At 34.5% G+C, this 13,926-nt stretch overlaps 2 protein-coding genes across 5 annotated transcripts; one reads left to right on the top strand and one right to left on the bottom strand.

The window, feature by feature from the left end:
- Positions 1 to 1,047: 1,047 nt before the first annotated feature.
- LOC113773035 (DNA repair protein recA homolog 2, mitochondrial) lies at positions 1,048 to 7,439 on the bottom strand. 3 transcript variants are annotated; one of them, XM_027317556.1, is made up of 9 exons: positions 7,166 to 7,439; positions 6,988 to 7,039; positions 5,730 to 5,947; positions 5,126 to 5,213; positions 3,985 to 4,157; positions 3,084 to 3,230; positions 2,863 to 2,997; positions 1,802 to 1,976; positions 1,048 to 1,578 (listed from the first exon to the last, which is right to left on the bottom strand). In XM_027317556.1, exons 1-9 carry the CDS (start codon positions 7,262 to 7,264, stop codon positions 1,571 to 1,573), a joined length of 1,095 nt encoding a protein of 364 aa, XP_027173357.1. In that variant the 5' UTR covers positions 7,265 to 7,439; the 3' UTR covers positions 1,048 to 1,570. The 3 variants fall into 3 exon arrangements, with proteins under 3 accessions (XP_027173357.1, XP_027173356.1, XP_027173354.1); XM_027317555.1 differs by having other exon boundaries at positions 1,048 to 1,463; XM_027317553.1 differs by having other exon boundaries at positions 1,048 to 1,976.
- A 3,229-nt stretch (positions 7,440 to 10,668) lies between these two features.
- Positions 10,669 to 13,926, top strand: LOC113774528 (E3 ubiquitin-protein ligase CSU1). 2 transcript variants are annotated; one of them, XM_027319064.1, is made up of 3 exons: positions 10,669 to 10,780; positions 10,937 to 11,185; positions 13,064 to 13,926. In XM_027319064.1, exons 2-3 carry the CDS (start codon positions 10,947 to 10,949, stop codon positions 13,737 to 13,739), a joined length of 915 nt encoding a protein of 304 aa, XP_027174865.1. In that variant the 5' UTR covers positions 10,669 to 10,780; positions 10,937 to 10,946; the 3' UTR covers positions 13,740 to 13,926. The 2 variants fall into 2 exon arrangements, with proteins under 2 accessions (XP_027174865.1, XP_027174864.1); XM_027319063.1 differs by having other exon boundaries at positions 10,933 to 11,185.

Raw genomic sequence — 13,926 nt, 5'->3', positions numbered from 1 at the left:
CTCTCTAAATTTTTTAAAAAATGCGCTTCCCTGTGATGCATTAGCCAGGGAGAGTTTTAAAAGGCTCTATCTGATCATTAGATCAAAATCCAATGATTACTCTTAATGTCTTCGCTAGAAGACGAAAACATATTATCTTTCGGATATCGTATCGGACGAATTACCATACACGCTTAGAACGTCCGAACTGTGCTGATAGAGTATGAAGTGTTTCAAGTAGTAGAGTATGTAGATGACTTTTACTAACATATATATTTTCTCAGTACATGTAATATACTTTTTTTTTTTGGGTAAGTTTTCGTAAGCGATGTGGGTGCTAGTTTAAATTTTATTAATCATAAATTAAAACAAATAGGAGGGAACATAAAAACTTACTTCCAATACAAAAAAAAAAAAAAAAAATTATGACATTAATAACATAAGCACATGCTCTCTCTCTGCATTTATTTCAACTATTTTGTCTCCAATTCCAGTTATTAGATTTCACAAGTGGTGGGGATCACTGTTGACTAACAGCAATTGCTTTCTATAGTGTGATAAACCCATTCATAATTCATTATTAAATGGATTTATAGTTTGTGGAAATCCAACTCTGGAAAGGTTGTTTGTGGCGGTTTAGCAGACTTTGACATCTATCTTGGTTTAGTTGAAAACGTTAGCAGTCTCAGACCATTCAAAAGTTGAACAGTTCTTGTATCCATAATCCACATTCAATAACGATGGTGTGTTTTCCTGTTTAACTCTTAAAAATTATTCCGGCATCCACTGTGCTTTCTCCAGTCTTCTACTGCACAACAACTCTTTTTCATCACCAATATTTTCATGCCAAAAAAAGAAGCAAAAGCAGTTCAATATTACTAGCATTGTCATGAAATACCATAAATAAGAAAGTTGAAACTTCGAAAAAAAGATCACGAAGGAAGATCAGACAAAGAATATAACTGGGAAACTCAAACATTTCAAAACAACATTAGATTAACTTTGACAATTTCTTACACAAGGATTAAAACAAGGAAAAAAAAAACATGCTGGCAGCTAGCACTCTCATTAAGTTAAAATAGAAAAATTATCACTATGCTATTGTACTTGTTGATGGTACAAGGTAAGTACGGGGTCAAGAAACAACATCAGATCAGTACCACATAATTACCTAAAATTTCTAGTAAAAATGGAAAAATAGAGAACCAAAACGTATAATACATAGAAGCTATTTCCTTGACTCTGTAAAAATCTTATGGCTGATTGATAGCATTGAACTTTGCAGGAAACGCTAAAAAATCCCAGCCAATATTAAAATACAGGAGAACTAACTGTTTCACCACCATATTCCACCTTGCTAAATTGTCTTCAATCTTGATGCAACAAATTCTAACGGATCAAGATCCTTTCGATTTAGTTCATCCGGTAATCACCATATCACACAATCAGACCAAACGCTTGAGCTGCCCTTCGCTCTTTCAACTCTGCATCAAGGATAGAAGAATTTTGCATTCTGCAGAAACGAAAGTCAAATGTGTTCCAAAAAAAAATTGAGCCCTTGCGGATGCTTGATTCTTGATGTGCTGCTTAGTCATGTTTCTGCAACGAATTACATTTTTAGTGCACAGTTAAATATTTCGGGAGATTAGCCAGGTTCCCGAGCTGTTGAACGCTTGATGCCAATAAAAGTGTGACAGGATCTACTCTGGCTTTGATTTCCTCTCAAATAATTGACACCTCAAATTCTTAACTATGTGATCCAAAACACTAGAATTTGCAGTAAGAAAATCTTCAGCTTCCTCTTTGGTGTTCAAAGTTTTACCTTCTATAAAATAGCTGCCACCTTCGTTCAAAATAATTCCATGCTCACAAGCCAATTCCAAAATCTCAGACTCACAGCAGATACCTTGCCCGAATTTTATTGTCAGCTCAGCGTTTGTCATTGCAGGTGCCAGTTTATTCTTAATTACTTTCACACAGATCCCAAGACCAGTAGCCTGAGCAGCGTAAAAACTCATGAGAATGTAAAGCTCCTTGAAGGATCTCAATCGCAAAAAGAACAGAAATCAACAAAGAAATAGACCATTCTCATCTGCATTTAAGGTTTGTACGGGTAACGCAGCTCAGAGATAGTTATTCAGAAATTTTCGTCCTAAGAAGGCAGAAGAAAATGAACCGTACTCTAAAGGCATTTTACAGCAAATAGTTCCTATTCCTGGCCTGGATAAAAATAGCCTTGAACCTATGGTGTTATTTTCATTCATAAACTTTATAGCAACTCTTAACAACACCAAATTATACATATAACTATTCATCCACTTGGACCCCTATTCCTTGTGTGCATGTGTTAAAAAGTTGTTCATTCAGAGAAAATTAAAGGGACGCAATGGTCCCAAGAAAAATCTAAAAGGTCATTTGATGAAAATTCTCCAGTAACTACAGAACAATACAGCATTCGACCAGTTAAGATCAAGACAAATATCCCATCTGCAGATTAAGTAAGAGTTTTTCAGAGCAGCTGAAAACATGAAACTTAACAGAGCTTTTGAACTAAACAGTGTGGACATGTGCCAAGCAAATGACAAACCTCAAACAAGTTCTCTTCAGCTTGTAAATATTAATCAAGTTACAAGAAAAACTATAATGGCAAATGAAAGACTAACAATTGAAATTTAAGAATTAATTTGAATGAGATATTAGAAAAGCCTTCTTTCTTGCAGTAGCAACACCAATTTTAAGTACAGAAAACATTCTAAACTGTTCTCGCAAACATGCATATGATTCAAGAGATAATGTTAAATACCACAATCAGAATCTCAGATAACATTCTTCTTCAAGTTAAAACACCATTAGATGGTGGAAGGTCTGGCATGGAAAATTTACCTTATCCTGAGTCTTTAGCAAAGCTTTCCTGAATAGTTTCATACGCACAGCAGCATAAAATGGTAAAGCATTCCCACCACAAGTTACCTGATCTGCTGGGCGATTTCCTTGGGCTGACTTCAGATTTGCTCGCACCTGGACAGGGAAGATTCATAGATGGTAAACCCAGCTGTCATGCAACATAATATGTAACGCTCAAAAAATTCTAATGCAGCCCAAACCTGATTAACAAATATGATAAGAGTATGAGAATTGGACAATGAATAACGAATTTTTCTTAGTGCTTGCGTCATTATTTGAGATTGTATGTCTTTAGTGGAGCCAACCTCCACATTGTCAATTTCAAGTTGTGGAATAAGAGCGGCCACCTACAAAATTAAACAAGAAAACACATTATGCAAAGCACATATATGAGTCAAGGCTGACCAAAGAGGAAAAGCATAACCAAACTGCAGGTAGCATGTTAACTTGCAAGGAACAGACGAAATCTCCAGAAAATCAATTTGCAGAGCAAAATCCTAGCCTTGATGTGGGAATAAAAGAACAAGATCTATATTACAAATAGAAAGATATGTTGTGCTTCTATGAAATAGAAGTACAACTACATCTATCCTTCCATACATATGGAAAACTTTGCAAAATGACCAAGTATAACTCAAAGGCAATCTGACATAATTTACAGAAGTTAAAAAAAAATTATCATTTTGAGAGGGTCATAGGTTCCAGGTAAACTTTGAACTACCTTGAAGTCCCAACATAACGGAAACTCCAGTTACATAGGAAGAAGCATCAACATGACAAAAAGACAACAAATAATCCGTAAAAGCACAATAAAATAACCTTTTTTTAACTTATTAGTCATAATGGTAAAGTAAGCTCAACACCATCTCTCCCTCAATGTTAGAACACAAGCTTTATCATTTGTACTCCAAGAATGCACAAGGAAATCTACAATAACTCAGTTAGAGGCACAGTTTCTATTAACAGTACAATCTCAAGATATCTGTAAAACATATATTCCTTAAAGCACACTCAATCTTTCCTAAACTAATCTCTGGCATCATAACATTTTCCTTCTGAGAATGTTCTTGTATATTTCTTTCGGATTTTAGAAAAACTTACGCTGTCAACAACAACCACAGCTATAGACCTGCTTTTTGTCAGTGTATCAACCATACTGAGCAAATTCTCTGCAGAATCTGGTTGTGAAATGAGGAGATTATCTATATTTACACCGATAGATTCAGCAAGGGAAGGATTCATTGCATTTTCCACATCCAGATATGCACAATAACCTGTTAGAAAGATAATTCAGTATCATGAACAAAACTTCATGACAACAAAGGATTATCAAAACCATTGCAGCCTTTCAAATTACACAAATCTTTCATTTGTTTAATTAAGAACTGTAGCAGATGGAGTGACTCCAAAAGGAATGTCAATTCCATGTTGAAGTAAGCAACAGGAAAAATGGAACCTTTGTTTGCTTGCTCAAAGATTATGATCATCAATCACTAAAAAGGGTAAATGGCTATCAGTAACTTGCACTTAAAATGGGACAAAACCTGTAAGAAGTGTTGCAGCTTAATGAGTGATAGTAAGCCATAGTGAAACTTCAAAACTTTTCTGATGCACTGAAAATCATAAGCCACTAACCATAATAAGAGGTTAACACACTACAAAGAGAAGAATAGGCAAATAATTAAGCTGACAGTATCTAAAGCACACTTTCCTATGACAGTACTGGCATTTGTCCTATTCCAACTCTGGTCAAATAATTAGCTAAAGCACTTCTATAAAGGCAAAAAGGAATAATCCATCAGTAAGACAAAAGAAAATATCCTAATAATTAGAGTAAGATCCCCAAAAGCAAATCACTAGTCAGCATAGAACTCCAACTATTGTAGTTTCCTCAATAGGCAAAATGAGAAACAAACAACCATCTGAGAATACCAAGCCCCACCAAAAAGTCCAAAGTCAAATAAGTTGAGCAGTCTCCAACTGACTAATCTAAGCCTCAAAATTCAAGCCCTTCCAAGCACCAAGGAGAATTTAAGTTAGTCACATGGACAACTTCATATGGCTCACCACAATCCACAAGTGACATGTCAACAGACTATAAGATGTAGCCAGCCAGCAGAAGCAGCCAAAGTTCAGTAACAAGCAGGACAGTAGGACTCTTAATATACTCTGGAGCAACAAAGACATACACATGCATAATCCTTTCAAAACCTCATAATGAAGTTAATAAACAAAGGAGCACCTCCTAGCTTTTGAGCCTCCTTAATAACATGAAGTGCAAGCGTTGTCTTCCCAGATGCTTCTTGCCCAAAAATCTCAACAATCCTTCCCTGCAGAGAATGATTCAAGTTAGTTTTAATCATATTTGTTTCTTATAGTAGATAAACAACTTTAAATATCATCAGGAAAATTCATCAGATTTTGAAAAAACTAAAAAACACCACAAAACAAACAGCTGCAATTTCCAAAGTAAAACTACCATGAAAATCTTAAAGTAGTCAAGGTGATAATAGATACTTTCAGTCAATAAGTTATGTTTGTTTCACAAAAAAAGTAGCTATTATCTCCTTGATATTCGCTCCTCCAACTATATATCTCAGTTACTCTTCCCAAGCCAATACTGCATGCAAAGAAGGTAATTTAGCACAACAGAGAAGAGTAAACCTGTCTTCACTGCATCAGAAAATAAACCTATTCCAAAAGGAGGGAACTCATTCTTCTTATAGGGTAAGTGTAAATTCAATGGTTGCTTTTCTAGTGCAAAAATTACCACCATCTTTAATTTTCAACATAGCAGATTGAGGACAAACATTAACAATATGCAGCTAACTTTACCAGTAGCTCACCTTTGGTAGCCCACCAATCCCAAGGGCTAGGTCAAGCCTCAGTGAGCCTGTAGGAATCACTGGTGCACGCCTAGAGCGAAAGAAGCGCTGCAAAGACAGCATTGATTCCTTCCCAAATTCACCAGCAAGCTGTGATAGAGCTACACGTAAAGCAGCATCTTTCTCTGTTGCCTTGGCATCATTAGGGATGTCATCAAACTCAAATTCTGGAGCTTCAGCTGAAAGAAGAAAGAAATTAATCCACAAATCACATCAGACTATATCACTACACAGTTACATCTTATTTTGACCAAACAATCACAATATCCTAACACCATGAAACTTCCAAGTTTTTGGCAAAAAGAACCAAAGCTTCAGCCTTTAGTTTTAAGTGAAGATCAAACTTAATGTTAGCCAACTGGATGAAGTTCAACATTAAGTGCAGAATGTTGAAAGAAAAGAACAAAATAATAATAATAATAATAATGTCGTTGGGAGCTTGAAGTAAAATTTTGAGAAACTTTATCACTGAAATTAATCACACGAAACAGGATGCACCTTTCTTATCCTGCCCAAAAAATATACTTAAATAACGACTACTTCCTTGAAGCAAATGCATATGTTGGATATGGCCTACTAGGGAAATTCCTATCCATGAGAAGTAATGATGGCACAAAGAATAAATAAAGCACTGTCTGCTGGTTTGGACAAGTTAGAGTTACAATGTGTTGTTATTAACATGTAATTAATAGTTATTATCTTACTTAACCAAGAAAATTAAACTATTATTTGCATGAATCCTTCTTCCTACGCGGAAAAGAGGACTATTGGCCAGAAAATACAAGCAATAATTTCCTAGACCTCTTCTTTCCATTACCCCTGTCTAAACCCCAAATATCTTCCTTTCACTTCATAAATTCGTAATAGTTTTCATTAATTCTCATGAGTCGTTCGTGGGAAATACCAGTCTAATCATTCAACAACTCAAAAGCTCTGTAAACAAAAAAAAAAATAGTTATTGATATTTTAGGCAAAACGAAATTAAAAGTTGCTAATTGCTTACCTCTCCGCTTTATCAAATGACACCACAAAACAAAGAATCAAAATTTACGACAAAAACCCACCTAATAAAAACAGATAATACCTCAAACCCATCACCCATGAATTAAAACAGCAAAACGATAAAACTTCATTCGCTACTGAAGGTAGCATTTTTCTGACAAACATTAAACCATAATAACAAATAATAAAATAGCTAAATGAACCAACTAAAAATTACCTGCTGAAGAGAAGTGCCGACTATCTATCACTTGTCTCCAGGAAAACCCATTCTGTTAAATATACAAAATTTAAAATTCCATAAACGAAAGAAAAAAGAATACACTGAAGTTATATAAAGATTTTTTTTTTAACCAAACAACAATAGGGTTTTGTCAAGTTGGGGGGAGAGAGGGTACCTGATAATTGAACAAGGGGAGTGTTGAGAAAAGCCGAGAAGCAGAGAAAGCACCGAGTCGGAGAAATTTTTGAAAATTTTGAGGCGCCAAAGGCACCATTTTTGGGGAACACAGAAATTCTGAACACTTCACTGAAATTCTGAATACTCTGTAGTCTGTAGTAGTATTAAAGTTTTTGTCTGAAGAATTCCAATGGCGAAGTTTTGGTTAGGGAAGTGTTGGCCGAGGAGGGAAGAAAGCGGCGTTATTTGCTTCCGACCTCTGCCTCGCGCGGGCCCGCTGAAATGGGATTTCTATTTGTGTTTTGTCAATTCTAGCTTCTTCTTTTTTTTGCCCTGTTTTTCGTCCGGTTTGGATAGCCAATCTTTAGAGGTTTTTTTTAGAAATAAAGTAGTGTAACCATTTGATTTGATGCACGTGAGGAGGTAAAAAGGTGACTACAAAATATATTCATAAATAATATAAAAAAATTTTCTTAAAAAACTGCAATCCAAACAAGAGTTATAGTATTCATTAACGTATCTAAATTACACTTAACTTAAATGCATGCTTTATACTAGGGGGAAAAGCCCACGCAACACGTGGGAGTTTAGTGTCTATAATTAAAGATGGTTAATAATTATTATTTGACATTTTCTAGTATAAGAATTGAAGTATAACAATTTTATTATGTGATATTATAAATAAAAAAATCATAAGTTATATATTGAGTTAAAAAATATAATATGTAATAAAACATAATTATAAGATACGATTAACTACTTTGCATCTAACCTAGTATAATAAAAGACCTATTTATATCTACTCATGCATCTTAGGGATATTAAAATTTGTTATTTAGTTTGAATTTGATCTTGATATGAGAGCAATTCACCGCATTATCTTGTCATATAAGTGAGATTTGAACAATTAGCATACTTGAAGAAATCATTGCTAGTGAAATTTCGGTTCTTGCAAGCCAAATTCTTGAATTTATATTGATTCCAAGGACATATATCATCACAAGGTCTTCGCATTGAGCAAACAATTAATTATAATTTATTATATGATTTAGGACATATAGCAAAGCATCTCCTTCTCGATAGGGGTTACAATCACGAAATATCAGTTTTGTGTTAGTTGCAAAGATATACAACAACTAACATGCTAATTTAGAGGAATAATTACCTCAAAAAAGTACTAAAGCATCTTAATCCACTCAATTCAAGAAAAAACAATTAAAAGTAATTAGGTACATGCTTTAGATTTGTAGCCAAATAGTTTTAAGTAGATAGTTAAACATATTGGCAAATCAGATGAAATGAAAAATTATCTAAATGGAATAGTCAATAAAGTAGCAAACGATTTGAAAATTAGCCTAACTAATAGTTAAAACAACAAAAGAAGTAGAAGCAATCTATAAATGGGAAAATTTATAATGATAAACTTATTTTAAACCATAAATAACAATTAACAAATGTGGTCTCTTCTTTATCAAGCTTGTCTAACATGGACAATTGAATTAAAATACTAAAAAATTATTGCACATACAACTTGCAATATTACAGATTTTTTACAATCAAAAAGTAGATTGATTAAAGAAAACATACCTATTAAAAAAGGTGTTGTAAAATGGAGAAGAGGAGTAGCTAATATAGCAACATCCGAATTCAATATGCTGCATGATTGTGGTGGAACGAAACCTATAAGTAAATGAAATGAATTTGAATAGATGGGGGTTACTATGGTAACGGCTGAGGAACCGGACTTCTCTACTAATTGACATTAATTGTGTCTTAACATCTATATATCATAACTTTGCAAATAATTGATGAGAAAGGCTTTAAGAAATTAAAAGACTTAGATGTTAATACAATTAAATGATTAGAAGGGCTTTTATGTAATTTCACTAAAATACAAGATGAATTCAGTTGTACCCAATATTTAATCAGATATCAAATACGGTCACATATCAAACTTACCCCTAGCTTTATATGTTTAAAAGGACATCCAAGTAATTACAACAAAATTAAATTAGTTATAATGACTCATATTCAATACTCTAATTGCACTTCAAACACTCTCACATTTCTAAAAAAGCCCCACCCTTGCGGTTGAAATTCAAAATCTAAACTCATTCTTATATAGTAAAAGGATTTAGACAATTTTTTTAATTAAATACATTTTTTTTCCAAAAAAAAAACTAATATCCAAAATCCCTTTAATAAGTGCCTTTTTAAAATTTTTTAAAATATAAATAAAAGAATTCGAATTCCAAACCTTTCACTTATACTCTCTCAATCTATCCCTTCCCCTTATCTTATACACCTTTTAATGAGCGCCTTAGGCACTAGCCAAACTCTAATTATTATGCTTAAGTTAAGAATGGTAATTAGAAAAAATAAAAAGATGTTGGCAAAAGTTGTTCGTATAATTTAGAAAAGTTTTGCAAAAAAAAAAAAACTAATATCTGAAACCCTTTTAATGGGTGCCTTAAGCACTCAATATCCTAGTGTAGTTGACCACCAATAGAGTTTTAAAACTCTACTTAAGTATAGGTCAAGGGATTGGCTCTTATATTCAGATTTTCCTGAAAATTTAGCCAACCATTTGGATCAGTGTTGGCTCATCAGATTCCACTTTGACCTCTTTAGATTCCTCTCCTTTTAGTATATCACAATTGCATTGTACCTCTTTAGATGCCCCTCCCCTTAGTATATCACAACTGGATCGGTGTTGGCTTATTGGTTCCCCTTTGACCTCTCTAGGTTCCCCTTTCCCTGCTATATCACAAAAAAAAAAAAAAGCACTCAATAGCTAAATTGTAATTAGTATGCGAGAGTTAAAATGGTAATTCGAAAAAATAAAAAGATTTTGGTAAAAGTTGCTTGTAGAATTTAGAAAACTGTTGTTGAAGGGAACAAGGTTTTTTCTAGGTATACCTAAATCATATATAACCTATCATATGAATTCGCATACTAATAATCATTACCCCATATTGATTTATATGCTTTCCTAATTACTTTTCAAAATATGAACACTTGAAATCCATTTTAACGAGTGTCTAGTAAGCACTCGTTAGATAGATCCAAAAAGAAAATAGCAAAATAAATAATAATAATAATAATAATAATAATAATAATAGAAAATGCTATTTGCACTTCATTTTTTGCTATTTGCACTCTTATTATTTGTTTTATACTTTTATCATATAATCTAATAATGCAAATTGTATGATTAAAACAAATTCAAACTATAATATTAAAATAATAGTGAAAGTATGATTAACAAAATGAGAGTGCAAACAACATTTTCTTAATAATAATAATAATAATAATAAAGGATCTCGACCTGGTTTTGGGCCTTGACCCGTTGGACGTAGTCTGCCTAGGCTCAAAACAAACAAAATAGGGTGGGACTCAATTTAATAGTATAGGACCCGACCCGTTACCAAGAAGCTCGGGTCTACTAAAAATCTACGCCCTCGCTCCATTCCCTAATTTCCTAATTTCGGATCCATTAAGGATTAGCTTCCGAAGACGGAGGAATCCCAGATTTGCATCTTAACATCTGAAGGTCTCCGACTCTTAACTTCCCAGCAGAACTTTTTCAAATTTTCCGGCAGCCAACGGTGAGGTAAATCCACGCCCTGACCTTATTCTCCGGGTGGTCTGAGTTGAACAATTTTGTGGTCAATTTAATGCTTCTAATACGAGGTTTAGAAGTATTTCTTACGTTGTATTATTGTTTTTTTCCGTGTGGGTTTTCGAAATTTCTCCTTAATTCAGCTAGGGTTTAGAAGATGCCGCAAAGACACTCGAAGAACAACAATGATCTTGCCTTCTTTACATACGACGAGAAGCGAAAGCTTGGCTATGGAACTCAAAAGGAGAGGCTTGGGAGGGACTCTATCAAGCCGTTTGATGCTTGTTGTCTTTGTTTGAAGCCATTTATTGACCCTTTGTGCTGTCAAAAAGGTCATGTTTTTTGTAAAGAGTGCATTCTTGAATGCCTTTTGTCTCAGAAAAAGGACATCCAAAGGTAAGTATTTTTCCCTTTCGAGATGTTATTGTCTCACTGATTCGTCTCATGGAATGTTGCTGTTCTTTGAAGATTACCTTTTGTACATATTGATGTTGAAATGACGCGCCTGTTTCTGTTTGTTGTTGCTGCCAACTTTATGTTGAAACTGCGTGAATCTTGGGTTTTTTTTTTTTTTTTGGTTGGGTTGGAAATGGGGGTGAAATTAGAGGTGTAATCATGCTAGCTGATATTAATGTTCGTGAAGTGGGCATGAATTACTCGTTTAATTGTTGTAGTCCAACTCAAAGCCCATATAATGCATCAGTTGGTTTTTTATGAAGTATATCCTGTAAGGACTGAATGTCTAATGTACCATATTATCGGTGGACTTGCTCAATCTAGGTCAACCACTTTGAAATGTTACATAAAGCGATCATCCCTTTAAGACATTATTTCGTAATTGAAAAGTCAATTTTGTCTGTTTTTGCTAATTGAATCAAGTATTAGACCAGCAAACAGAAAGCTCAATTGGCCATAGCAAGAAGTATGGACTTATATTTCTTGTTCAGTTCTTGCTTATATGTGATTAGTAGGAAGAATTTTTGGATACTTTTGTTAAGTTTTGAGTTAGTTATTGGAAAGATTTCTGCTTGTATTGTCACTAGGCGGATTCTTTGCTTTGCACTCTAAATACATAGGTTATGCACGTATAGATCATGTACTGGAAGAAGCATTTTTTTTTTTGTATATTTTACTTGTTATTCTGGTTCATGTAGCACTTGCATATATCTATACTAGTGTAGTGGAATTTGCCGTAAGATGGTAAATCCTTTTTGGTGTTCCTTCAGAGTAGGGCAAGTATGGGAGTGCTAAAGTGTACATGTAAAGAATACAGTTACCTGTATATTTTTTGAGATGAATGGCTTTGGAATTCAAGTCAATTAAGCGACACTTAAGCCACATATAATTGCGCTTACATTTATGCTTTGTCAAAGGAAAAATACTTGGTTTTGTTGGAGCCGCATGCATAGTAATGCACCAGAATACAACAATTCTCTGTATCAACTAATGCATGATATATCCCCCCCCCCCCTCCCCCCAAAAAAAAAAAAAAATTCCAGTAAGCATCTACCTTTGTTCTGGAAAGATGGGTTCCTCTTGTTCAAGGGCCGTCAATCTGTACTTGATATTCTCTTGCTGTAGTTTGGAACACTTTATGGATTGTTGAGTTGAGTGCAGTGACTGAAAGGCTAAAAATAGGTGTGAAAAGAATTAAAAACAAAGTAAATAGTATTTTTAAAAGAAAGAGAAATTAATTGGTTTGGTTCCTGTTTGATGGCATAGACAATTAGTACTATACCAGATAAAGTAAGTATTGTATTGTTGCCATAGATGCTTATTGGAATTTGGAGAGAGGAGAAGAGTTGGAATCGATAACGGAAAAGGTATTTGCATTATCAAAAAGTATTTGCATTATCAAATATGTTGAGTTTTGGTGCATCTTTGTGGTGCTTGCATCTAGATGCCTATTAAAGTGAGATTTGGAGCTTAGTAACCATGTGGTTTCATAGCCTCGACGGTTCGTGAAAGTTAAAAGAGTATGGGAGCTTTTTAGTTTGAGTAATTAATTGCTTTAAAATACATAATTCCAGAATTCAAGTCAATTGTGCGGCACTTGAGCTGCACACGTGTTTGGCTTACCTGTCTTAAAACAAAAATGTTTCAGCTGGTTATCACCTAAAGTATTTTTAAGAAACTAGAAGTCACTTTACTGCAACTTTCAGTAACTACTCTCAGATATGATAGTAGGATATAATTGTATGTTTTCTAGTTTTGGTTGTTTATTGATATTAGTGTCTTTGGAATCCAAATTGATGATATTTTTCCTTCTTACAGAAAGCTAGAAGCCCATTCCGCTCAGCAGAAGCAAGACAAGGAAGAGGAGGAAGAGAGGTTGATGCTGCAAAAGGCTAGAGAGCTTGATGCATTTGATCAACAGAACCATGGTGCAGTACCCCAATATAGTGATAAGAACTACAATAGAGACAAGAATGGTTTCCATGGGGCTAACAGTGTGAAGACCACGTCTTTTGAAGAAGAAGCACTCCGTACCATGAAAGCCTTTTGGCTCCCTTCTGCTACACCCGACGCTCCAGTTAAAGTAGAAGCTCCATCTATGAGCACGATTTGTCCAGAGGGGAGGGAGAAACTCAAGTTGAAGTCACTCTTCCCAGTTTACTTCACAGAGGATACCAGTGAATTGAAGAAATCAAAGTCTCTTGATAAGAACTTTATCTGTCCTAGCTGCAAGGTCACCCTAACAAACACCGTTGCACTAATGGCTCTGAATTCTTGTGGGCATGTGTTTTGCAAGAAATGTGGAGAAAAGTTTATTGCTGTTGACAAAGTTTGTCTGGTCTGCAACAAACCTTGTAAAGAGAGGAATTTGGTCAATTTGGGAAAAGGAGGAACAGGCTTTGCTGGCCATGGAGATCATCTTGAAGCGAAGGATTTCAAGCATCTAGGTAGTGGAAGTGGCTTGGGACTGGTAAGACCCGCAATGAAGACATGATTTTTCCCTTTCTTTTTTGGCAGTTAAGCAAGTCCAAGCTGCATGTATATTTGGCTGTTACCTGATATATTACCTTTACATTTCTTTGGATCAGTTATGTCTGTCGTAACTCCCTGAAAGTGTTTGGTTGATATTCTGGCCCAAGGCCTAGCATTTGTGTTTTTCTTCAGATATTTCTCTTTCGTCA

Source organism: Coffea eugenioides, chromosome 6 (assembly GCF_003713205.1).
Source record: "Coffea eugenioides isolate CCC68of chromosome 6, Ceug_1.0, whole genome shotgun sequence".
NCBI lineage: Eukaryota > Viridiplantae > Streptophyta > Magnoliopsida > Gentianales > Rubiaceae > Coffea > Coffea eugenioides.
This window is presented reverse-complemented; position numbering and strand designations above follow the sequence as displayed.